Source organism: Catharus ustulatus, chromosome 6, assembly GCF_009819885.2.
Source record: "Catharus ustulatus isolate bCatUst1 chromosome 6, bCatUst1.pri.v2, whole genome shotgun sequence".
NCBI classification, from domain to species: domain Eukaryota; kingdom Metazoa; phylum Chordata; class Aves; order Passeriformes; family Turdidae; genus Catharus; species Catharus ustulatus.
Window position 1 is genome coordinate 46,429,970 of NC_046226.1, and position 26,644 is coordinate 46,456,613.

The 26,644-nt window shown below is 36.8% G+C and overlaps 1 protein-coding gene across 1 annotated transcript in view; it reads right to left on the reverse strand.

The window, feature by feature from the left end:
- Positions 1-8,196: 8,196 nt before the first annotated feature.
- The window catches only part of CHID1 (chitinase domain containing 1), a 105,531-nt gene continuing 87,083 nt past the window's right edge, over positions 8,197-26,644 (reverse strand). The window contains exons 12-14 of the mRNA XM_033061614.2: positions 12,792-12,872; positions 10,496-10,538; positions 8,197-8,460 (exon numbers count right to left, since the gene is read on the reverse strand). Coding sequence (XP_032917505.1) covers positions 8,362-8,460; positions 10,496-10,538; positions 12,792-12,872 — 223 coding nt within the window. The 3' untranslated portion in view covers positions 8,197-8,361. The remainder of the gene's footprint in view (positions 8,461-10,495; positions 10,539-12,791; positions 12,873-26,644) is intronic.

A 26,644-nucleotide genomic window follows, 5' to 3' on the forward strand; every position in this document is an offset into this window, starting at 1 on the left:
AGTACAAAAGGAAATTTTCATGTGCAGGACAAGCCGTTCTCCTCCCACTCCGTTAGTGGAGTACTCTGAGTAACATATTCCCACCACCATGAAGAAACTGCCCACATTTAAGTGCCTGACACCTGCACTGTAGAATGCCTCACAATAAGCAAAGCTTTCATTATTTTGGGGTTGTTGTGAAATTAGAATGCTGCCTGTGCAAATAACCTTAAAATCCTTTTTTTATTACAAAAATAGCATTATCAATAAAAACTGGCTAAGCTACGCAACTTCATGGCATAGCTCTGTTCTCAGAAGTGTTTTCCTTTTCATTGTGCAAAACCCATATCTACTCTTCCATTCCAAATAATGGTTTTAAACTTCCTGGAGGATGGGAGAAAGGCATTACTACTTTTTTTATTCCTCCTATTCTTGCTGAGTCTACATGAGATGAAGCAGAATTATGTTTTCATTTGAGATTCATCAAAAGAGCTGCAGTCAAGCTGAGCTGCACTGTTGAATTCTGTTTTAATTAGAAACAACAAAAATCCTTGAAAACAAATGGGTTCCCAGACATGCAAGTCAGTGTCAAAATGAGGCCTGTGGGATATTTAACCAGCAATGCTCCCTGAGCACCAACAGTGATTGAATGTCAGCAGAAAAAAAAATAGCAAAAAAGCCTTTACTTACAGAGAAAACAGCTTGGAAATGAAAGCTGACCAGCAGTTTGACTCAGACATCAAACACAGAGACCAAAATGTCAGTCTTGAAAGAGAGAAGTACATCCCCTGAAGCACATAGGCAAGGAAGTTTAAAAAGCACAAGGTTAGCCTTGCAAACATGATCCACTACAGATCCTGCTCCTTTTTGTCTCTTCAGCTTGCCCACACATCATGCAGAAAGACCAGCTTGGGATGCAGAGAAGATGCCTCAGGGGAGTAACAATTCACCTTATGACAGGAGGACTAACACACCATTATGCTCCCTTTGAAGTGTATAATCAGTGACATCATGAGTAGGAAAATATTCAGGCCTTTTAAAGATCCAGCTAATCTCTGTGGCTCTATGACTTATTGCAGTAGTTATTTCCTCCACCTGATTGCATGCTGTACCAATTACTATTTCCACTTATGCCTAGCATAACAACTTGTCTCCATACCCACGAGCAAAGCCATTTTTTCTCAGTGTGTGGTGGTGAGGGGAAGGACTCATCAGTTCTCACAGAACCACTCGGAATGGCAGCGTACTCTGTTCACTTTGACACACAAACAACCCCAACCTGTTGCCATCAGATTTTTCTGCAGTGAGGGATTTTGAGAAGATCCTCACAGTGTCAGTGACTTTTGCTACTTTTTTCCTACTTTTGCTCTGGCTTGCTCTGTTTTGCATTACTCAGCAGCAGGGTTTAGCCAGCAGGTACACAGGGGTTTGGGTTTTGTCTTGCTAAGTCTATCTCTCTGCAGGTCCTACAAAAGGATGGAAAGGAGGAAGTGATTTTTTTCTAAAAGCAGTTTTTCTGCCCCATTACCTCCCTCTCATCCCCTTCAAGCAGCCACACTCTTTTTCTCTACCCTGGCCACCACTTTAAGAGCCATGGGTAGGTAAGCTCACTTGCTGCAGCCAGGGAGAAGAGATGAAATCTGAACATAAAACTGGGACCTTGCTCAGAGATCAGAGGATTAAGCACTCTGTATTAGACACAAAAGGAAAGTTTTCATTCTGGGGAAGATGATTATTCTCCCTGCCACTTTATTTATTTAACTCTTACTAAATCAATTTAAAAATCTGGTTCAGTAAAATAAAACAAACAAACCACCTCTTAAAAAGTACTGATCATTCCTTCTTTTATCAAAGGCAGTAATTCCAAATCTTAAAGCAAATGTTAAAGCTACAATTTAACCCTCATCAAATAAACTGCAAAACCAGGCTTTCAAGACGTGTACTCAGCTAACCGCCTGTGTGCAATTGCATCCTCACACCAACCACATTTTCAGTGTTGATGTGAATGGAGAGAGGAGGAATCAGATGGAATTTAAAATCTTGACCCACTGTTTGACTCAGAAAATGGATCTAAAACACTTCCCAGCTAACAGCAAATGCCATTTCATTTTAACAGAAAGCTCTGAGCTAAAAAGCAGAAGCGGGATGCAAAGGCCTCATACCACAAAGAACAATTTAGTGCTGTGATTTTAAAAGCATCATTAAATAAAACAGTTTATAGTGTTAATTCCAGATAATTACATCACAATACACCCAGACTTGAAAGACTCATTTTAAGTTGGACATACAGTTTTAAGATGTGATACAATAACATTTGTAAAGGGAGACTGCTTGTCATTTATGAAGAGACTATTTACTGATGCTAGCAGACGTGGTCTGCATGCACTATGCCAAACACCTCCACCTGGTTCCTCAGAAGCTCCAGCTCTAGTGCAAAACAAAGACACTTGCTTTCACTTAGCCAGGATGATCAGTTGTTTTAATGAGAGGAAAATGAAAAATACTACTAGCACAAAGGTTTTTTCCACATTAAGACACGAAACAGCAAAAAATAACACAAGCACTTGTTTTATACAAAAGCTCCCAGCACAGCAACTGATACAGCACCTATAAACAAGGGAGAAATCAGCCCAGAGTAGCTGCCATGAGCAGAGCTGAGCCTTGCCACCCTTCCTCCAACAATATCACTCTGACAACTATAGGGATTAGGGAGCCAGCTTTACAAATGGCATAAATTACTCTTTCCCCCTCTCTCTCAGTGTGGTCACACACAACACTCCCAAACACCTTTTCCCTAACTTCCACAGCACAAGGATGCTGATTCCGCTACTGCTGGGCCTTCATCTACTCATGATATACAAACATGTCTGCTCACAGAATTTGTTCTGTTCAGCCCCCAAAGGAGATTGCAAAACAAAAAGATTGCAAAAACTATAATAATAGCCAAAGCATCTATAGCAACTTCTCTGCCCCACATGAGTTTACCTGAAAAACGAGAGACAAAAATCATAAAGATTGGGTGAAAATGGACATACACAATCCTAAACAATTTCCTACACTGGGCAGTAATTCTGCCTATTGGCTATTTTTGGTCACAGTCCCATCCTCCACAACTGGAAGCAAACACAGCATATAATGGAGCATATGCTTTCCACCAGTGCACTGGAAGAAAGCTGACTTATTGAATATATTGAAACTGACAACTGAATATATTGAAAGTCCTACCTATACCATTCCTAAATGAGATTTTAAGGAAGAACAGAAAAGTAATGTTTACTGAAAATTAGCAATGTTTGTATGGGGTTTTGTTTAAAACTGCTTTAAATCTCATAAATAAAGGAAAACAAAATTCAGTATTATCTATTGGAGTAGGATGGGCAGCAGAGATAACCATAATGTGTACACTTTACATACTGGAGGAAACTGTTGAAATCCCATAATATCCTCCATCTGCACTAAGCTTTGAGGAAGGTGAGGAAGATCACACAGCCAGTCCCTGCTGCAGCCGTTCACAGAGCAGGAAGTTAACAGCAAAAGATGACAAAGCTGGAAAATTAGGTAGCCCAGCTCTGAGAAATTGCTCATGGATTTGCAGAAAAATGCAGCGATCTGGGAAGCCTTACAGGAAGTCCCTTATGCAAAAACCCCACGGTGTGCAATCTAGACATGAGAGGGTCTGTACCCTTCTGCCACTATGTGTATGTCTGCTGAGATTAGTGGCTTCTGGTAAATGAAATAAGGAAAGTTATGAGGTCTCTAGAAAAACAATATGCTTCTTATTTACACTAAACATTTCCACATGATCTTCATTACTGCTCTCAAAAAATCAGGTAGGCAAGGGAATGAGTGCCCTGTGATTAAAGTCTGCTCCCACCTAGGCAACCAGCTGCAAATTCACACACAGGGGCAGGATTTTAGTTTATATTCTGCCTTCCCACACTAGACAATTGCTAAACTGAAACTTATTTAACTTCACACAATGATGGAATAAAATATGATAATTTGTGTGCCACATGAAGACGGCTCAAAAGTGCCCATCTGCTTGGGTCTCAGCAGTTAAATGGAGAGTAAGTTCTAACATACTGGAAATCAGAGTAAAAGCTTATCTCATTAAGAGTTTGTAAAAAAACTTCCTTATTTGTTTCTAGGAAAAATAGCATACATGTTTTTCTACAGTATTTTTTACTAAAACAATTGTCAGTTATACTGTAACCAATTAAATATTGAAATATATCCAGAAAAGGTAACTGATATAAGTAGGAATATAAAACATTAAAGTTTGAGTCTTAGATTCCATTCATCTGCATTTTTTTTCAAAACAACATTTTGTTATAATGTTCCCATTCCAATACAATCTATTTTAAAACACATTTTGCTTTTAATTTCACATACTAACAAGATAAGTGATGTTAATTATTTTTGCAACTGTTTGAACAAGTAGCATTAATCCAGTTGTACTCCAGTTATTTTTTCATATTATGCTGGGTTTTTTTCCAAAAAGATGATATGTTTTTCCCCAACACAGACTATCAAAGTGAGTGCCTGGCAGACTACAAAACACCAATTCAGGCTTACTTAATTTGCACTTATTATATATAAAAGCGATCACTGAAGGAATGTTATTTTCAGGAAATACCTGCATACAACCTCTTCAAGCTGCAAAGGTAGAATCCATCTGCTTTGTGCTGCCATTTGTTTAACAGAAGTCACAGAGCTGTACTATGTATTAATCAAAACAGTAAACTTCAAAAGATATGTCCCAAATTCAGGAGAGTCTGTAATTACAGTTCCTGTGAACATCCATTAGCTTTGCAGTTCCCACAGACTGCATGCACAAAACATTTCCCCCATTCTTACAAATAATTACCACTGGTAGCTCACAGCAGAATTGAAAAAAAGCATTTCATATTTTTGCTTGAGTCCATAAACACTAAATTGTTACAACTCCATCAACAATTCTTTATAACTAAGAAGTGGTTAAAGAACCTCTCTTAGTATTGTCATCTTTTGGTCTGCCTTATCACATTATCTCTTCTCTATCTCTCACAACTTTCTTACCTGGAAGCTACACTTGGTTCTGCAGTTTCACACCAACAATATGAGAGAAAAAGGAACTATAACATGAAATACTACAGCAATTTTTCTTGAAGAAGTAGCACCTCACAATGAGACAAACGAAACAACTTATTTTCCACAATTCTCTGTTAAATCTGCTTCTCATTACAAAGACATTATGGCAGGTCAAGTTTTCAAGATGCACTTACCACAGGAGATAAGATGGGACGCTGTTATCCCAGAAGAATGGTCCACGTGGTCCCACAAGCACCCAGATAAGTCCTCTTTTCTGTCTCAGTAAGATATTTAGTTGTATACAGATACAACCTCTGCTCAATACCTGTTAAAACGATGTGTGTGATGATAACTGACAATAAAAATACCAGCTGTGTATGAAGGGGCAGCTGCAACAGAATCAGCTGCTATTTCTTTTTCTTAGTGAATGCAATCAAAATTGTGCAGAAAAATGTATTTATCTTAACCCTGTGTAAGTCTCAACCAAAAAAGAAAATCACCCAGAAATACAAGAGCAAAGGTCAGCTGGAAAAAAATCTCCACTTGGCATCAGGTAGATCAAAGATACCTTTACATTTATAGTGCTTCAGATCATATACAAGGAAATTTTTCTTGTAAGAGAGGATACTTCTTGCAACAAAGAATTTTTTCCTGCAACACAGCCAGTATACAGCAAACTTTTTCTTAATGTATCTTGGAAAACTTAATATACTGTGTGTAGATAATATACTGTGTGTAGATAAACACTCTTCCATTTCACTGCTTGCTATACTAGGTGCAAGTTGTTTTAATAGAAACACTAAATATTTCTCACCAGTCATATCCTTGATCCTTTATGTCCAGTATCTTTGGCCTTGCTCTGCCAAGTACCTCATTTTAGGAACACTTGCTTTTTTTTATTTAGGAATAAATAATGAATTGCCACTTCAGCACTCCCTCCCACCCTCTGCTCCCACAGTTTTTCCCACTTGTCATAAAAGGAGATGCTCTGCAGGACCCCCTTTCATACCAGCATCTCTCTCCTGTGTCTTTTCATAAATGGGTTGAGGTGCAAATTTCAAAAGAAAGCTGCTTTCCTGGTGACTCACTGATTAGTCAATTCTCTGCTATTACAAGACAACTTGACATTCCTACATATTCAAAAATTAGGAAAATGCAGGACCAGCCCATCAGAAGCTCTTCTGCATTCATTCTGGAACTCACAGCCCTTCTGATGCTCATTTCCTATTTTCTTTTTTCTCTTGTTTTTAAATAGAGAATTTCATTATTAAGAATAATGTCAAATTTGTTTCTTTTAGAATATTATTTTTAAAGCAACAAACATATTTTCCTTTTAGAGACAAAGGCAACATTTTTGGCCTCAAGCACCAATACCATGGATGGCTCAAAATCCTATCTGGTACTTCTTACCTGGTATTTATTTTTTATGATACAGCAAGAGTTAGTTTTAGCTTTTTGAAACATTGAGGTATTTCTTTTACCTCAAAGGATGGAAAAGACATTTCTTTCTCACATAACTGTACTCAGAAACAAACAGTAATCATGAAGTTCACAAAAAATCATCACAGAACATAAGCAAAATGAAAATTGTGATAAATTATGTATATCTTTTCTAGAGAGGAAACAAGCTAAAATGAAATATCATTTTCTTCCCCACATCCAATTTGGCAAGCTATCTACTAGCTAATATAAAAATGGATGCCATTTCAGAACATAACCCCTTCCATTTCTGAGTATTTTTTTCTGAGACACTCTGGTTCAGTAGTGCCACTGAAAGCAGAAAAACCAGTGTAATAGAATTTAATTCTTGTGCTATTCTAGATACCATTGCCAGAGTGACTTTAAATTGCTTTTGAACAAACTAGAAAGTTCAAGTTAATTGAACAGAAGGATTCATGTAGCAAATTATCTTACTACTAATGGTGTGGACCAAAGAAACCTGATTAGTAAGCCCAGCTGGATACTTGCAATGTGAGAAGTCGAGAGATGCCAGAACTAAATCAGAAAGGTGAAGATCAATAGTTCTTTAATCAATGGTGGATTACAGTGGGATTTATTCTGCTGAAAACAGCAGGGGCAGATAAATTCCCCGCTGAGATTAATTACTGGGAAGGGTGGATGTGAACAGAGGAGTGCAGTCATCTTTGTGACAACTGTAAGTGGCAAGAAGAACACCAGTGGGAGTACTGAGCTCTTTGCCTGAGTCTCTGCTGGTGACCAATGACACCCTCATCAAATTCCCAGCACCTCTTAGTTCCTTAGAAGAAATTGCCTTGCAGCCTGTGGATTTCTACAAACACAAATATTATAAACCAAGAGGCAGGAACACAATTTCTTGGCTTTGTTTTAAAACTGATGGGTTTTACAGCTGTTGGGTTCCTAAAAAATCCATATTATGGAGACAAAAGCACCAATGTGTGCAGCTGAAGAATGACAGCTTCATGCACAAAGGTGCTGATGATATTCACAGCGCCTGCCTAAAGTCAAGAGGGTGTCAGAGCTGCTGGGGACATGGAATTCATCATGCCCATGGAATCCATTAGAGCCTTTGTTGCTGAATGTTACAGTTCCCACAAACTAGCCACTAATGCATCATGCTCTAAGGCTACATACTATAACTGAGATACCAAGCAGGCTAAGCAGAATAGAGAAATCACAGAGCGTCTCTTGTAACAGAGCTGAATTAGAAACAGGTCATAAATTGAAATTACTGGGACTTTGAACTACTTAAGGAATTTACTAACATGACAAAATAAACAGAGCCAACAGCTTAGCTTGTCAGTGCTTGATTTTCTACCAGCTTGAGGGAAAGTCTTCTAATGGTCCCCCCCTCCTAACATTTTATGTTCACTTACCTTACCAGAAGACAGCAAGATGCAGAGAGTCCAGCAGATTTTAAATTTGCTGGGTATAATACAATGGATTTATTATAAATAAATTACTTTGGTCTCCGTCTTAAACTCTGATCAGATGGCATCAACATTCCCATTTTACTTCTTGTAGAAAACATTTCAGAAAATATTTTCAACTGTGTCTCCATCTAGCTGTGTTGGTCTGTTTTCAGTGAAGGAATTTCAGGTGCTTTAAGAAAAATTTATGTGGTTTTTTAACTCTGAATTTTATCAGATACCAACAATCATGCCTATGTGGCAAATCAATAAAGATTCTTTATTGGGAAAAAAATGCAGTTTGATACAGATATGTTATAAATTACAAAAAATGTTTTAAAAATCACCTCTCCAGGATAACCAGGTTAATTGAAGGTGGAGCCTCAGCGAAGCAAATAAAGTCTTTCTCAGATCATCTCTCATTTTAAAGCAGGTCATAAAAATAGTCCAGGCCCTGTCCCAGTTCCCAGATGGATATTCCAGTGCCCAATTCTTTTGCAAGGTCCAAGCGCAACTGGATGGACTAAGAGAAAGACACATAAAGCAATCATGTCTCAGTCAGACATATCAGATACTCCATACTGCCATCTCTTCATGCCATTATCAGACTTTTAAAAACATCTACCCTTGAACCAGCTACTGAAAAACCTCGTCTGCATTTCAAATACTCTCTGGTTAGCAAGCAATCATTCAGTCAAAGACAGTTAATCGTACCAGTTAATTCAATGACCTAATAAAAGATTACCAGCTAAATTGACAAAATGCCACAGAAATAAATCAGATTTATGAACTATGCAAAGGACTATTCTAATTTAGGCTATAATTTCACAATGTACAGAAATTCTAACTCTTCCTAGAAACATCTCAGGGGTAAAATAAAACTTTATCACTAAAGACGATCAGAACGATTTGTCAAATACCATCAAGATCTCTTGCCTACCCTTGCCTTTTCCCAGGACAGAGTCACAATTTACATTACAAAAATTCTATTTTAAAGATATTCTTGGAGATAATAATTAAAAGTATCTGTATTTGAGATCCAACCATTGATTTAGAAAAATTTATTTAGCCATTGGTTAATAAGAGAAGCAATGCCACAATTCACATTCTGCCCTTTTGTTAAGTTCAAATAAAATGAATTATTTTTCCATCTTTTTCTCCCAGAGTTTATTACTTTTAACTGCAGCACTGCGATGTTTAAATTACTCATACTAGGGATGTGTTTAAAAATAATTTCCATGGGAAGCAGAATAAAGTATCACAGCATCATTAACAGATCCAATGGCATTCATGACTGCTTTTAACTAGTCATGAACAAACTAATTTTGAGCAACCCGTCAGTGATTAAAAATGAAAAAAAACCCCACATTTTTCATGAGGTAATAATATTCAGTGTTTTCCAACCATCTTGACCAGCAAAAAAAATCTCAAAATATTTAATTCCTAGCATACTGAAAATGGAAAGAAAACCCATTTCCATGCATTCGACAATCACCACAGTTGAGTGGTGATCTGTTAGAGAAGAAATAATGAAAGAAATTTACAGAAATGAGTGTTAACCTGGTTAGTACTGACAATGGCAGGGTGAAATCCTTCCACGAGGCTGAAGAAAATACAGCATAACAGCACAATCTATCTTTTCTCTGATACATTCACAATGTAACTTCCTAACACTCTCAGACACACAGCACTATCAAGAACATAGATGTGGTAGTTAATATGCTCTGTGTGATAGTACTTCCACATGTATTAGATTAATGAGGGGAATTATCCTTTTATTCGTAGTGCTTAAGATACCAATCCTGTTCAGGAAAACAGAGCCTTAGATAATTTCATACTAGCTTAACCATAAAAAAAAGAAGTCTCTGGTTTCTGTAAATATGATGTAGTTTCACTACAGAAGCAATTCCTCTCCAATACTAAAAGCCAGCAGAGGTTTAACATGACTTCAGTTTAATTTGAGAAAATCTGAAGATATCTTCCTAGGAACTAAGGCCATAATTAACTATTTTATCCTGTATTCTGCTCTACAGCAGACTACTGTGTACAGGGTTTCAAAACACTGAAGAATGTTCCACAGAAACAGAACTGAAGAAAACAGGGTGATGCAGGCTGACAGGAAGAATCAGGACCCTGTTACAAAGGAAGGCAAAAGTTCTTCAAGCTTCCAGCCATCATGATGAGAAGGAAAATTTCTTTGGTATCTTGTCTGAAAATCTGCTAACAACATGTCTGATAATATAGGAGATGTGCACTTGAACACATCTCTCACAGCACTGGTTTGTCCTGGTGTGTCTTATCTCTAGACATGCTTTATCTTCAGAGATCCCAAAATCCCATTATGCATGAGAGAAAAAACCCAACCTTCTTGCACAGGCAGCTGAAGCTCTGAATCATAACAATTTACATAACATGTACATGAGGGCAAACTTCTTTCAAAAGCCTAAATTCAACATTTAGTTGAGTTCAATGTTTTCTGAAATGTCTCAATAATTAAACAGGTCAAGTAAACATCTCTGTCCTCTTACAGCCCTCTGAGCTGAGAAAGTGGCACCTACCTTCAGTGTCGGGTAGAAGACTGCATGCTTTCCTCCCTTATTTCTGCAAAACAAGAAAACCAAATAGTCACAGTAGCTTTGACAGATAACAGGATTTTAAATAACATTAGAATTCAAAACCAGGTTGGTCCCTTCCAACCTTAACCATTCTGAGATTCTGTGATGCTGTGAAAAGGCTGACAGTGAAAACAGAGGATCTGAGATCTCACAGCAGAGATGGTTTGATACCACATCATAGTAAACATTGAGATATTTTGTTGCAGCTGGATGACAAAACTGGCAGATTGTAACACACAGTTGTGCCTGCTAAATGTGCATCTGAAAAAGATGAAGACATTTGGTTTTCTGATGCAAACTGTGAAATATTTACTCCAATTCCCTGAATTGAATCTTTCAGGCTAAATTAACTGCCAGCAGTATAAAATATACAGACAGGGCAAGTTATATGGGGCACAAATGCCAAGGTTGCATTTTAAACCACTAGTAATGAGAAGGATGAGTTACAAGGGGTCTCACAGCACCACTTTACCACTTAGGCCAGGAGGAAAAGTAGAGTGAATGGACAGACCAAGAAAGAATTGCTCCTAAAATCTCACAACTCATAAATGAATACTTGCCTGTGCACTGGGACAAGCCAGATTTCTGCAACTATTTGTAACAGACAGTCTCTGCCTGCTACATGAAATCATTAGCTGTGCTTTGCTTAAAGATTCATGATTTCATTTCTCAGCCATGCAAGATTTCCAGGTGAGAGGTTTCACCAGGGAAGCATTCATATTTCAGGCCTGGCTCCCATCCCCATCCAACAGAATTGAACCTTTGTAAAATAAAGTGGTAACTGAAAAAGAGTTCCCTAAATAACTCTCCCCTGCAGCCAGCTGAACCACACGGAACTGCCAAGCACAGCACAACTGAAGTTTAGAGTGATTTTCAGACAGAGTGGGCTTTATGCATCAAAAATTCCTCCAGAAAGCCCCATACAAGACCCTCCAAAGGTTGACTTCAAAGAAAAAAGAAGTACTACTGAAGCTATCCCTTTGTCACAAGATCATTTTGCCATGGAAGAAACGTGATTCAGACATGAATCCCAGAAGCATGCCATTCAGAGTCCTTAGAGTTACACTTTTGAGTTATACATTGTGTCTCCAACAGGACTCGGCATTAAAGATCAGTAAAACAGAGCTGCTGATGAATTCCTTTTTAGTTAACACAAAAACCTTGGTACAAAGTAATTTTGCAACAGGATACTAAATAATGTAAAATGAGGGTATACAGATCCCAGTCCTTTCATACAAACACAGAAATTTAAGCACTGCTGAACAACAGATTTTTTTTTTTTCTGATAAGTAAAAGTCAGAAGAAAATTACAGGCTGAGAAGTACCTTGAAAATTACATTAAAAATACAAAGGTAGGTGATTTGTAGGTTTCGTTTCGGTTTTTGTTTTTTGGTTGAGTTCTTTTAATATTTAAAAATATTTTAGACTGTTTTGGAAATAAAGTTTTGACTGTTTTTATTAAAAGCTTCTAAAATGTGTTTTACTCTTCCTTTTCAGTTATGTGTCTTCACATTAACAATGCATTGAGTAATATAAAAGACACAGCTTTGCAGAAATAGGATTTGTTTGTACCATTTCGCATATTTTGGTGTATTTGCATAAAACCAGCAAATTATCAGAGGATTAATAAGATGTTACTGGGTTTATTTATTTAAATGTGTTTTAAACTGATTCTTCCTAGATCAGGAATCCTTTTGTCATTTCATGATGAACAAGGGAGGACAAAGAATATTATTACCCTAATGCTCTTGGTTCTTTCAAAAACTTTATCTGAAAGTCACTTAGTTTTATTTCTATTATGTTTCTCTACAGTCCATTCCATCTAGTGGAAGTTTGTCACTTAAACAATTTTAGAAGAAGGACTTGTGAAACCAGGCTCTTGTACCATAGATTTTTCTCAGAACTACTTTTGGCTGAGTTATTGGTAATCACCCGACAGCTCAAAGTACTCCTCTCAGAGCCTCTGATTAACTGACACTTAATAGATAACTTTGATGGATAATTTCTAAAGATATGAGTCATCAGACTTCGCCTCTAAAGATTGTTGTAGTTTATGTAATTTCAAGAATCCTTCTCTGATTTTCTCCTCACCCAAAACATTCTTTCATGCTGCAGTTCAGTGTTGACACACAGATCACAATCAGCAGAATTTCCATTTGCTGAATTCAGTTGCATACTACAGTCACTGGTCCATGGCCAAAAATATTTGCAGAATGGTAAGTTAATAAATGTAACTCACTTTTTGTATTCAAAGTAGTGTTCAGCAATTTGTTCATCCCAGACAATTTTTGGCTTGTGTTCCTTCAAGGTTTCGATGTACCTACAAATTAAAAACATAGATATGGAATTAACTTTTCTAAGAAGCAGTTATGAAATTACATTGCAGAAATTTCTGAAAGAGCAGTTTTACCATGTTTAGATGTTGAACATGGTATCAAAAATATCTTCTTGTAGACAACTAATTTCCTAAACCACTTTACAATTTCATGTTCATATTTTTAGGCTATTTTTTTTTTTCTAAAGTGTTACATATAAATATCTGAAGGGAGAGTGTCAGGAGGTGGTGCCAAGCGGAGAACAAGAGGCAATGGGCAGAAACTGATGCACAGAAACCTCCATCTGAATATGATGAAGCACTTTACAAGTGGGTGACCAAACACTAGAACAGATTGCCCAGAGAGGCTGTGGAAATATCCAAAAGGTGTCAGGGCACAATCCTCAGTAATGTGATCTGGAGAACCCTGCTTGAGGAGAGAACTTGGACCAGATGGCCTCCAGTGGCCCCTTTTTTATTCTGTGACTGTGTGTGACTCTGTGAATTAATTAATGTTCATTGATTGACAAATCTGCAAGGACACACGAGGGCACTGTTTTAATATTTCTGCAGCCTGAAACTTGTATGCCAAAGCACAGGAACTGAAGTCATCCCTTGGCTGTACACAGCTGTGTCCTCCACTATAAGGTTTATGTCATCAGGAAAGTTCTTCTAGAAAAGGGGCTTAGCTAATCTTCTAAAACTGAAATTGTCAACAAAGTTCACATTTTCCCCATCGCTGGCTTCTTGGCATTATTTTCTCGCATGGACATTTTGAACATGGAATGATCTATCTCCCCTGACACAAAGTGAGGATAGAGTACTACTACTTGTACCCCAAACCCTGCAAGGGGAACAGGGGTAGAAGGGCTGGTATGCTGTAAATTTATAGTTCATAGTATCCCTTCAGTGCAGAGACAGTATTTGCTTTTCTGACTGCAAAACAGAAACAAAGCTGCTGGCTGCCACATGTCAGAGGGCCAGAAGATGGCAAGCTACTGCCAGTGACAGATGCCACAGAGGTGTCACACAAAAATGAGAAGTCTCATTCCCCTATCTCTTATGCATTTTTTAACCTGCATCTTAGGCCATCATTTTTTGAAAAATCTATCAAAGCCATCTCACACAATTGGTCTTATTCTTGCAATAATTTTTCTGCTTATGACAGGATTTGGATGGAAACATTTCCTTCAAATCATCTTATTTCTTATTAAGAAATTTTCATCAGCCTGCATCAGTGCAATTCCACCTCACTATTATACATCAAGAAACAGAGAAAAATTTTGCATTGCTCAGCTTGAAAAAGATTTGTTCTGTCATTTGGGTTTTTTCTAAATGCAATTAAAACATTCAGCATTGCCAGGATCATCTTCTCTCTTTAGCTGTGGCTTGCTTATTCGTATATTGGTAAATTGTTTCCTATTGCTAGCGGGTTTAGAAAATATTTTCTTTTGTACTTATGTCAAATGAACCCATACTAGGCATGGATTTATCTACATAAGCAAACACACAGGAACATGTGAGCACATGGAAACATGAAGAGCTCTTTCACTCTCCCTCATACACACATGGCCTGGAATAATGGACCTTTTCAAATAGGGTTAGACCTTGGAACTTGCCCATCCCTTTTTAAGACAAACAAAATTTTAAGTTGCCACACTAGAAACATATGCAAAGAGACTTAGTTTTTTATATTTACAATTGAAAAACAGATTTTAACAAACTGTCCCATTCCAGAATGACAACTTCAGTAATGACAGGACACTACACTCATATAGAATATGGTACCAAGATGTTCCAGACCAGAAAACAAGAATTACCAGCCAAGACATCATGGCACACAGCTTTGTTCCTGAACATCTTAACTTCTCTTGCTACAATTCCTAACATAATTAAAGAGTGCTCAAAACATTTATGAACAAGTTTTAAAATTAGAAATGCAAGTGGAACCAATTATTATACCCTATTCTACAAAAGGTATATTATTATTTTAAAACCACTAAGGTATACACCACTTTTAATAAGCACTCATCCTGACCATGCACAGAGAATTTATTTCCCTTTCTACTGTCTCTAGGCGTTTATCCCCACAGTATGTAACAACAAAAATGGACAAGTTCATCTTGAAATCACATCTACAGTGATCAGACTAGCCACAAGTCTGAGTTGGGGAAAAAAGAAGTATTAGCCCCCAAATTGTCACTGCTATCCATTAATCTTAGGGACCCTACTTGAAACATATGAAGTTGGGTTTATGTTTCTCTATTAAGGACAACAAACATTTCAACCACATAGTTCAAAACAATAAGCTCTCGTTTACTTCAGTTGCAACTCCATACTCAATGCTAACGAAAATCAGGCTTTATGTTTTTCAACCAGACACAAAATTGCTGTGAAGAGTCAGGAAGAGGTGCATCACCAAACCACATCTGTTTCACGTGGGTTTTCTGTTGCCCCAACTTGGGAATAACTCATTCCCTTGTTGCAGTTATTTTCCCTTTACTTTATTTCTTTTCTTTCAGTAAAAGAAAGAAGGCAAGAACTCCAAGATATGGTATATTATCCTGTTATCTCTGTAGTATGCTACCATGTGCAACTTAAGTGAAAAGCTTCCTGTGTAAAACTGCAGCAGCTCTATGACAACACTCTTGACTCAAACTAATGCTTACCAGGCACTCTTATATTATGTCCTAGCTGGGGAAGTACTTGACTCAACAAATATCTGACATGCACTTGTTTAAATAAATACATAAATAAATAGAAAAGCAAAATTTGCCATCACACCAAACAAGACAAGCGATGTCAATGTGTCTGAGACAGCAAAATTCTAGATAAATTTTCAGGTTCTCAAAGAGGAAAAGAAAGGGGCAAAAAGCTCACCACAGCCAACTTTCCTTTTTTCCACCCCTCACTTCACTCTACACCTTTCAACTCATATTTATTGCTATTTTTTCATCCTCTCTAATTTATCCCTCTTTCTACTGCCTCTGTGCCAGTTCACTTCTGCTTTTATACTGCTATCCGGACTAATTCCTCATCCATCAGCTCCTAACTTATTACCTTTCTTCTTTTACCAAGCTGCCTCAGCAGTTAGGAGAATGACAAACGCTAAAAACTCAGCTTCACAGTCTTGCACTGCATATTTCCTAGGAAGTTTGTGACCATTTGCAGAGCTAGTCATGCTGTTTCTGTGGTGCTAGCCTGAAACAAGGTCAGCATGGATGAAATATCTGGATTATTGATGCCAGCCTCTACTGAAGCACCAATGCAACATACAGAAATGATAGATCTGCATGGATCATCAGGAACTGTAACAAAAGGCAGATGTCCCCTGTACATCTACCTTGCAAATACATGCTATAACATAGACAAGTGCCATTCTGGCTCACTTAAATTGCCATGCCTTTGTGAGAATGGGCACTTCCTGGGATTCAGTCAAGAACTATTATTTGTGAGAGATACTCCTGGTTACAAACACTCTGGGTTAAAACATTCTGCAAAGTAAATGAGAAGCCAAAACATACATATTACAGAGGAGTTGCAAAGCCAGTCCTGCTGAAGATGTGCATCTGTGAACAACCCTAATGTGGCTACACCTACACACTATTGCACTTCACTGCTCATTCAACGAATAAATAAAGGAACCAGATGAAAGATTCTCAGGATTTATGCCTGGTGTTCCTTTTCTAAGATGCTTTTCTTCCAAAACATGAAAAATGGCATGGCCCTGGAATATGTTAAGGTAAAACCCACAATTTTTAGTTCCCCTGAAGAAGGTATTTATCTTCATGGATAATGCTTTTTTCACTGAGAATATAAAGAAACCAGTCTATAGTATATCTTTTGCAACAAAAATTTACATTCTAGGAAAGGCGATACCTTCATATTTAATTCTTAGACTAGGATTTATTTATGAAGTAAAACTTTTTAATCTTCAGGTGTTTTGCTTTACTAGCCCTGAATCACTCCTCAACCAAAAAACATTAGTGAAAAGGAAACCACTACTGAGCATATACTGCATTTTAATGCTCTTTTCTAACACTTTCTATTTTCTCCCCAGTTCTCACATGAACAAAACTCTGATTAGAAGCAACAGGTCTCTAATCAGAATGATCATTATCTCCTGCTACAGAAAATTGAGTTTATCTACCACTATACCAAATTTGAGAGATTCAGTCAAAGAATAAAAATACTACTCAGCTTGAAAATCTATACCACACATTTTCTTTTCAGTTACAATAGGTTTAGTTATTAAAATGTGAACCTACCAGGAATTGTACCTCTATAACTCTCAATAGTGCCTATGCATGGCAACACGTTTTGGACTCAGCTGGGTAGGGCCCATCCTCCCCCTTTATAGGAAGCTGTATCTCTTAATAAAAGTAAGAGAAGTCACACAAAAGGCTGTATTCTAAAGGTCAAGAGTTCTGATTTCTGCTGCAAAACAAATAGACAGAAATAGCTCCAAAATATTTTTCACAAGAGTACTCCTAAGAACACTCTCAGTACATATCTTTCAAAAATCTACCAGCCCATTTCCCCAGTGCTCTGGGTACATCAGGACACTCTGTAAATGGGCGGATACCCATCTTCAAAACAAGATTTTTCAGAGGGATTGTATATACAACCTGTAAGTCAAATCCCCTTTTATTTAATGTTTAATTTTAGCTACCTTGACACTTACCATTTAAGGTTTTTCTTAAATTACTTCCTTTTAGGTGAGACAAAATGTCAAGAAACAATACAATCTGGAGACTTATTTTAAAAAAGTTTTAAAACTGGGAATTTCTGTGCCTTCTCTGCTTCTTAGAAGATAATTTCTAAAATTCTGAATATCCTATAAGCTACGGAATGATATAGTCATGAAACAGTTTTGATAAAAGATGCCTTCAATGGTAAGAAATAAAAATACAAAAATAACCAAGTTTGAGAAAAAAAAAAGATTTTATACAGATTTTGAGTTCTTGTTCACTCAGTCCCTAAAATTGCAGCTTGCAAAAGGCAGAGATGCCCTGCATTTTAACAATCTTTAGATATTAGCCTTGAAAATAGTTTTGAAAGCATGCATAAATTTATGAAAAACCTAGCAGAGTCATTAACAGCATAATGTTATTTATGTGTGTGTGTATATGTATATATATACAGCATTACACAGTGCAGTAAAAAAGATCAACAACAGACTGAACAATTAAGCTTTCACCACACTGGTTCCATCAGGATCAATTAAGCATGTTTTTACTCATCTCATCTCCTCTCTCCACTCAATAACACCATATTTACAATTTATAAGCTTCCAACGTTAAAAGGTGGTAACGTTGTATAGCACTCTATCCCTTGCTCACACATTAAAGAATTCAGATTTTAATAACACAAATTCCACAAGATCTTTCAAAAGCAAATAGGTTATCCAGGAAAAAGTTAGCTACCTATGTATGTTCTAGAAAATCAAATGTATGCACTAACACTGAAATAATTTTTACTCTGAAGATTTATGCATCTGAGAAGAGTGGAGAGCACACTATAAGCCTGTCTACAGGGTATATTATTAAAAAATAATTTTGTTAAGGTCTTTAGATTATTTCATGTAAAATAACTTATAAACACACAGCTTGAAGAGAGAAATCAATCAGTTAGCTGTTAAAATATCCAAGTAGCAGCCTAGAAATGAAAAATCTATATGGAAGCATCATCTTTCTCTAGTAAGCTCTCTGTTGGTGCCTGAACCTTGCTCTGTCATTTTTAAAAGGCAATATTTTTACTATTTTAATAGTAACAAGTTTCCAACATAGTAGTTTTTCTGGGTGTATTGATTTCAGTAAGTTTTATAAAATCATTCTCACTGATTTCCTCACAATACTTTATTACTGACTTGATGACACTTTTCAGCACTTCCACACCAACCTCACACAAACCCACTGACCTTGTACCTTCTGCCATGATGCACCAGCCCAATGAAAACAAGCAGAATCTCAGTGACATTTCTACCATTACTCTGGGCTCTTCAAAAGAGCACTTGTTCAGTATTCCCAAAGTAATTTGGAAACAGTAATACTTTGCTAGACACAACTGCAGAGAGACAGAAAATTATTCCTAATTTACAGATCTCGGGAGACACAGTAGACAATGTCAAGCTTTTCAGAAGCATCCCTGTCTCAAGAAAGAATGAGCATCAAAACCTTCTGGTGCTTTACTGTGGCTACAGAAGAAAACATAAACATTACAAATTTCTATGTAGAGCTTTACATGTTAATAGTGCCCCTTATTATCATTTAACTTCACAGAGGTTTTACAGAGAGACCGACCTGAGAGTTTACACATTGGTACACTGACAAATTATCCATGGGAATATCAAGTACAGCTGAGAACAGTACAGTGCATGCTATATGTTTCAATATAACCAAAATGGTGGTTCTTTATCAAAAAAGACCCCACAAAGTTAGTTAGATATTGACCTATTAATAGAATTAATCACACACAAGGCAGAAAGGTGTGAACATTTATATATATATATTTAAGATTTTAACTCAAAATGATGAATATGAGAGGAACATATGAAAATCTCCTTAAAGAAAACAAGACCTTGGTTTTTAAGTAAAAAACTATTTCTTAGACAATGAGGATGTAACTAGATTAAGGCAGAAGGTTTGTTTTGTATGCCTTCAGTAGCACATTGCTGTTCAGCAGAATGACTGTTTCTAAAGAAAAACTGAAAATATGCGCTGTTGAGAAGCCAGCATGAGATTCTTTCCTCAGTTGGGGTCATACCACTGCACTGACATTACAAAAGCTTAATGCCCATCCTTCATAGAAGAAACACAGGTTCTAATAGATTCCCATAAGGCAATGTATCATCAAGAAACAGTACAAGTATTAGTGCTTCCTAGACCATACATAAAACCTTACATTCTGCTCCAGCTCACCCAATAATCTGCCTTAGTTTCTGTCTCAGAATCTGAGACAAGACAGAGTGTCTCTATTTAAAAATACTTCGCAGCATGATGAAAACTAATGTTTGTTTATCCCTATAGGCTTGTTTCAAGAACCAGCAGGTTCACCCTAAAAATAAAATCTCTGAAGATAAAACTGTTAGTTTAAGGTTCCATTTCCTGAAATGTTTAAGTAACACTCAATTGAGTTTGAAGCATTTTCAGATTCATTACTTCAAGTAAAATACTGTGCTGTATTCTTCTAAGAACTGACATAATAAGCACTGCGTCTGAAAAAGTGAAGCTATTTATCTTTGGATGTGAGGCTGAACAAAGTTCAGATCCACTAATATATCTGCTACTCAGCTTCAGCTGTAAATAACAAAAACTAAAATGATGCTACTTCTGTTGTGTGTCAAATGGGGTTTGTTGGGTTTTCTTTTAGTCACATCATAAAAACCTCACAGACTTTCTTCTTGCTCAAAGTATACAAATCAGCTCTATTCACACAGTGCTACACAGACTAACAATGAAAACTGTTATACTGGATTTGGAGCCTGATCAGTTAATCTTAAAATCAAAATTCAGTTAATCTTAATTCAGTGTATAGGAGATGAAGTTTGATCCACTCCAGTATGAAAGTGAATTTTGAGTGCAAACTCCTCTACTTTGCTATTCGTAATTCTTCTATACCGCCTTCATTTAGAAAAAAACATACTAAAAAATCACATTTATTTTCCATTATCTTCTAAAAGGTCAGATGATCTTAATGCATTTAAATACCACTGCTAGCTCTTCCAGTTGCTTCTTTTATTTGTCTACAACCATTCCTGAATACAAACCATCCCAACACAACACAAGGTCAATAGCAATGTCATCCAGCCAATGCAAGAAACACAGAAGCCAGCAGGAACATCTTTTCCTCACCCTGTGTCAGGAAAGGAGCAGTGCAGTTCTTCCTCCAAGCCTCCATCTCAGGCCTTTCTCACCTGGGGCCTGTGCCAGGCAGGTGCTCATGCTCTGTTTCCAGAGGGCTGCTAAGATGGGGTTGAGCCCCATGCAGGGGAAAGGACACACTTGTCAGCAAAGGAGAAATGAATGGAACATGGATTGGATGCAAGCAGCAGAGGGCACCAAGGATGGGACAAGGACACAACTGAGGAGGAAGATCTGCTCCCAAGTGACTTGAGTCAGGCAAAACACAAAATTTGCAGACTGCAGGACTCTGGAGATGTAAAACTGACCCAGCTCAGCAACTGCTTTAGGAATGAAATGCTGCCTCTGTTGCCTGTCCAAAACCAGGAGAAATCGTTTAGATGAGACAGAAGCAGAGCTGTCTGCAAGGAACCAGAACTTCAGACAATGAAATAAACCAACTGCACCCTGAAAAAGCTGACCACTATTTGGGTTCCATTTGCTTCACAAGATGCTGAGAAAAAGACAAAGAAAAGTATCTGCACTTCCAAGTAGCCTCAGAAGAATGTTCAGGTTCCTTAGCTGACAATCACATCAGGCCTACAATTTCCACTACTATCATGAATGAGTGGTTTGGCTGCTTAAGGAAACACCATCAAAGGTATTGGCAAAAGGAGGACCTGAACACCAAACACCTTCTATAAAATAAAAGAAACACAGCTCAGGGACAGTTTTTTGGCATGTAGTTGTTATGGAAGCACAGTAATAAATTTAAGTTATCAAGCCCAATACAGCAGATAGTTTCATATGAAAGAAATCATAAATTTCATCCTTGGCAGGGAGGATTGTAACTAGAGAAGTTAACTATGCTAAAGGAATATTTATGGCAGAGCAGTAAATTTTCCAAACCTCCAGTGTCCCATGAAGATAGGAACTATAGACTCTTCCATCTATTGGGGCCAAGTTAAGTGAAGAACAAAGAACACTGCTGCTGACTTTTGAGTTAATTTTTCATACTTGGTAGAGGGATCTTTCTCCTTTCAACTGACCTTGTACATCAACAGAACTAATGTAAGACTTTGAGACTTTGTTTTTTGAAAAGAGAGAATAATGATAAATTCATGCAAATCAGTATTAATCTCTCACAAAAAATGCAAATTTCAGAGGATTAATATATTTTAACATGCCTTAAAATAATCTAGATATCATATAATTCCTCAATTTTTGGCATGACTTGAATTGAAGACAGGCTATGAAGTCATAAACTATCTTTTAACCAATGAGAGTGGAGTTTATGCCCTTTTAAGGAACAATCTTCATCAGGGCAGTTAAGTAAATATTTGAGAACATGAATTTTAAATCTCTTGATATTTAGTTAAACTGATGCATATTCATGTGGCAATGTTCAGTTTTAAAGAAAAGCCTAGCACTTTTTATAATGAAAAAACAACAGAATGTCTTCCGATCTTTGCCATAACTCCAAAAAATATTTGTATATTCTTATATATTTAGTTTTTCTGAATACACATATCTGCCTTTTGATAAAATTTGCTATGATTAAGACTAAATTTTAAAACAAAAAGAAATATCATGAACCTATTTAAAATTATTTCCAAAAGACCTGTTACTTAAATTAAACAGTACCACTTGGATTGCAAATCAAGGGACATAATGATAGCCACCACATTTTTGCCCCCTCTAAAATTAACCAGAAATTTCAAAATGCAATACTATTTAGTTTTAACAGGTATGTATATAATTTTTAAAAATCTTTAATTAAACAGCACTTCTAGCATTAATCCTCTCAAAAGATCTTTGGTTAGCTGAAGAAATTTTTGGTTTAAAGGAAGAACAAAAAGGGCATTACACTCAGCATATTGGGATCTGTGTACATCTAAATTTTGTTAACATCTGGGAAAGTTAGAAAATAAATTCTTTTGCTGTGCTTGAATGACAGAAGTTTGCCTTTTGCAATGATTTGAGCAAATTCAGACAGTAAGTGTTGACAAATTATCCGAATACACTGCTAAAGGTAAACAGTCTGGCACTTCTGTTCCATATGCAAACACATTAAATCGCAATAACACTTTGAAAACACTATCACTTTGCAGTACCTATACAAGTCATCCAACACATGGAGCAATCACCAGTACAGATGTGTAATCAATAAAAGAAGAATGTCCTTTAAACAATTACAAACTGTAATGCAAAGCAAGTTAAATATTAACATAATGATTAAAATTATTACATTATGCATGTAAGAAAGGTAAATCCATAAAGTCAAAAAACAGATTAAAGGGTGAAAAATACTGCAAAGAATCAATTACTGAAAACATAGTGGCTGAGAGATGAATATAATATGGAATGAAAAAACATCCTTTTTTTAAAAAAATAGCACAACTGTTGGGGAAAGAAGTTTTCATTTTCGTTTTTTTTTTTTTCTGATTTCATCAGTGAAATTGTTTCTTTCAAAGACTCAGGAAAAGCATTTGATTACTTTAATTAAAAAAAATTGTTTCTGTCGAATTATGTCTGACAAGATTCTGAAAGGTTCATACCCAAAAACAAGAACCTTTCTACGCTCAGGTAGGCCTGAGGGGAGAAGTAAAGTTCTATTTTTCATTGCAAAGAGCTATTTCAAAACCATATGGCAAAGATGCCAGCTGGGAATAACTCCCTGTGGGAGCTAATTAGAGGGGTGAGGATTTTTGCAGGGAAAAAGGCTCCCATTCGTGTCCAGGGACATGTGGGCAGGATTTGGGGCGGGGCCACATGACATCAGGTCAATCACGTGGCTGGGGTGGGGCCATGTGACCCCAGGGACAGTCACGTGGTCAGCGGGAGGAGCCACATGACCCATAGCAGTCACATGGTCAGTGGGAGGAGCCACATGACCCATAGCAGTCACATGGTCAGTAGGAGGAGCCACATGACCCCATAGCAGTCATGTGGCTTATGGGCAGGGCCACATGACCCCAGGACAGTCACGTGGTCAGTGGGCAGGGTCACATGACTCCCAGGACAGTCACATGGCTGGGGGAGGGGATATGTGACACTGGCTGGGTGGGCGGGGCATTTTTAGCTTGTTAGCCGGAAGTGCTGTAGTGCTCACTCTACTATAGTTCACAATTAATAAACAACTGAGTCCAAACATCAAATTCTGTCTCTTGTGCTTTTAATCCCAACTCTGACCTAAGGGAAAAGAGAAGATAAAAAGCGATATTCCAGTTGTTTCCAACAGGCATATTTGGAGTGACTGGTGATTCTACTTATATAGATGTAGATAAACAAGAACGTTCTGTATCCTCCAGTGGTCCAGAGATATTTTGACAGACATGAAAAATTCAAAACTTGATAAACAAAGAAATAAAAAAAATCTGTATGTTGCCATTTGAACAGTATTCACTGAGACAAAGTCTTCTTTCATTTGCCCACAGTTAAGAGCATTTTTTAAGACCAGAATTAAGTTTAACTACCTGGGCTTAACACTCCTGGAATGATTTGTTATAAATTTAATCTGTTCTTTATGCAAAAGAGTGGGAATATTGGAACAAAGTTGCCCTTCAGCAGCAGCTGAGTTGTTTTTGGTTTTTTTTTTTTTTTTTTGAGGAGCATGATATCCTCTTTCTAACTGCTTTCCTTACACCATTTGCGTTATTAGCATGGACCTGATGCTGCAGATAAGTTCTAGCAGCTGCTTCCACCTGGCTGACAGGGCTTGGGTGTGTCTTGCATCCATGTGAGGAATTATCAATATGTGTCTTATGTTCATACACTTTTAGGAAAAGTGAATAATAAAGAATTAAAATTCAAAAATGCTTCTGATGTTAGCAATTAAATTTCCTGATGGAATATATTAAGTCTATCACAGAGTACTGGTGGGGCTCCTAAAATAAATATATATTTTTCCATTATACTTTGAATTAAAACAAACCAAGCAAAGAAAAATAACTGAGATGGTTTGAACTCATTTGGCTGACTGATTTGGGTGCTTGCTGATTTGTAATCTCAAATATTATGTTGTTGGAAATCTCTCCTCTCCCACAAAGCTCTATACTTGTGGATTATGATGGCTGCTGTCTTTGATCAGATGCTCAGAAAGTTTTCATGCAGAAGACCAACCTTGGAGGAAAAGAACCTGCTGCAAAACATGATTGACAGCCAGAATACAGAGAAATGCCCTGAGAAATCCAAAATGCACTATTTTGGGCCATTTGTCTATGTGGACAGGGCTAAATACATCACACGTTACAGATTTCCTAAGAGGATGACAACAAAGGAAAAAAAAATGATTGAGGACAAGAGGTAATTTTTATCCATTAATATTTCCAAGCAAGAAACAGAAAATATGCTGGATACTTTTTTTGGATCCTGGGGAATGAAGAGATAGATTACTAGATCTATTCATTTATATTCACAAAACATATTCCAATTACAAGTAGTTTCTGAACCTTTCTGGCCCCACAGCCATTGCAAGAACCTCTTTAATTACTTGCCTTTTTTTGCAATAAAATACAATTAAGCAGCACTAATTATTTGACACAAGATATTTTAAGTATGGAAGAGGCTAACCAGTTGCTATAACAACATAATTTAATGAACTTGACTGGCAGGTACTACATATTCTTCTCTAGAACAGTTTTGTTCTGCACCTTCACTTTCAAACGTATCATCTTTGTTCCAAATTGTACCTACAGTAAAATAAGAACATTTTGAATAGAAGAGTGCTGAAATAATTCACAAAACCATCACATTGTCACAGCATTTCACACTATGGGATAGTATATAAATATTAAGCAATTATGACAGAGGTGAGAAGACCATGGATTAAAATAAAAAACATGTGGAAGCAAAGTCTTCTTCTGACAACAGAAGTCTGGGACTACGTTATAAATTAAAGTAGACAGAGGCAACACCAATCCAGTAAATAATGATGGGGATCTTTTTATGATAAAACAGTGAATTATCCCTACAAAGGCAACTAAAGATGCCACAACGTATAATTATTTCTGCAGAAATACTGCAACACCATTATAAAAAAATTAATTAGGAAAAAATAATCAAGTCAGATTTCCAAAAATTATAATCTTTAAATTACTCAATGTGATTCCAGATAATCTTCATTGTGTTCCCCAAAAGGTCACAGAGGGAAAGGGAGGCTAAGAAATCACCAAGTTGGCATGAGTATATTACATGACAGGATTGGGTAACTTCAAGAACACTTTTCTCAATCTTATAGCTAATGTAGATTATACTGTTGACCACATGAACTTGGTCAATCACTCAGATTTAATTCATATATTTAACACAATGAAAAGATGAGTAATTTAAAGGGAATTCAGAGAGGTGCTCTATTTTTACAGATATAAAACCATCATTCTGTAAAGAATTGGTTCTATAATTTTAAGGGCAGGAAGACAACACATGGGCTTTACAAAATCAGAGGCACTGCTTCATTCCAGCCAATGTATGCTGTTTATAATAAAATACAAATAACATCAGTTTTCTTACCTTTTCATATGAGTTACTGAATATTGAAAATTAAATTTAAAGCTAACACAAGGTATTTATGTTTTTACCCAGAGTCTAAATAATTTCTTGAAAAAGTTCAGCTCTAATAATCAAAATTGACAAAAATCATTAGGATTTTATACTTGTATTATCTGCTGCTAATTACAACAACAAATAGAACAGTAGGAAAAACTTCTTGACTGATATCTGATATTCACCTTCACCACCAAAATTTCTTTCTTACATCTTTAGCAATTTAAATCAATTTGTGAATCAAACCAAGACTCAAAAGTTCTTTAGAAAGTCACACACCCCTACCATTTTGTCAGTATCAAATCAATGGTATCTCTCCTTCCTTGAACAAATAAGCAAATCCTAAACTCTTCCCCTCTGACTGTCAATGTTTGCACACATTAGTACACAAGT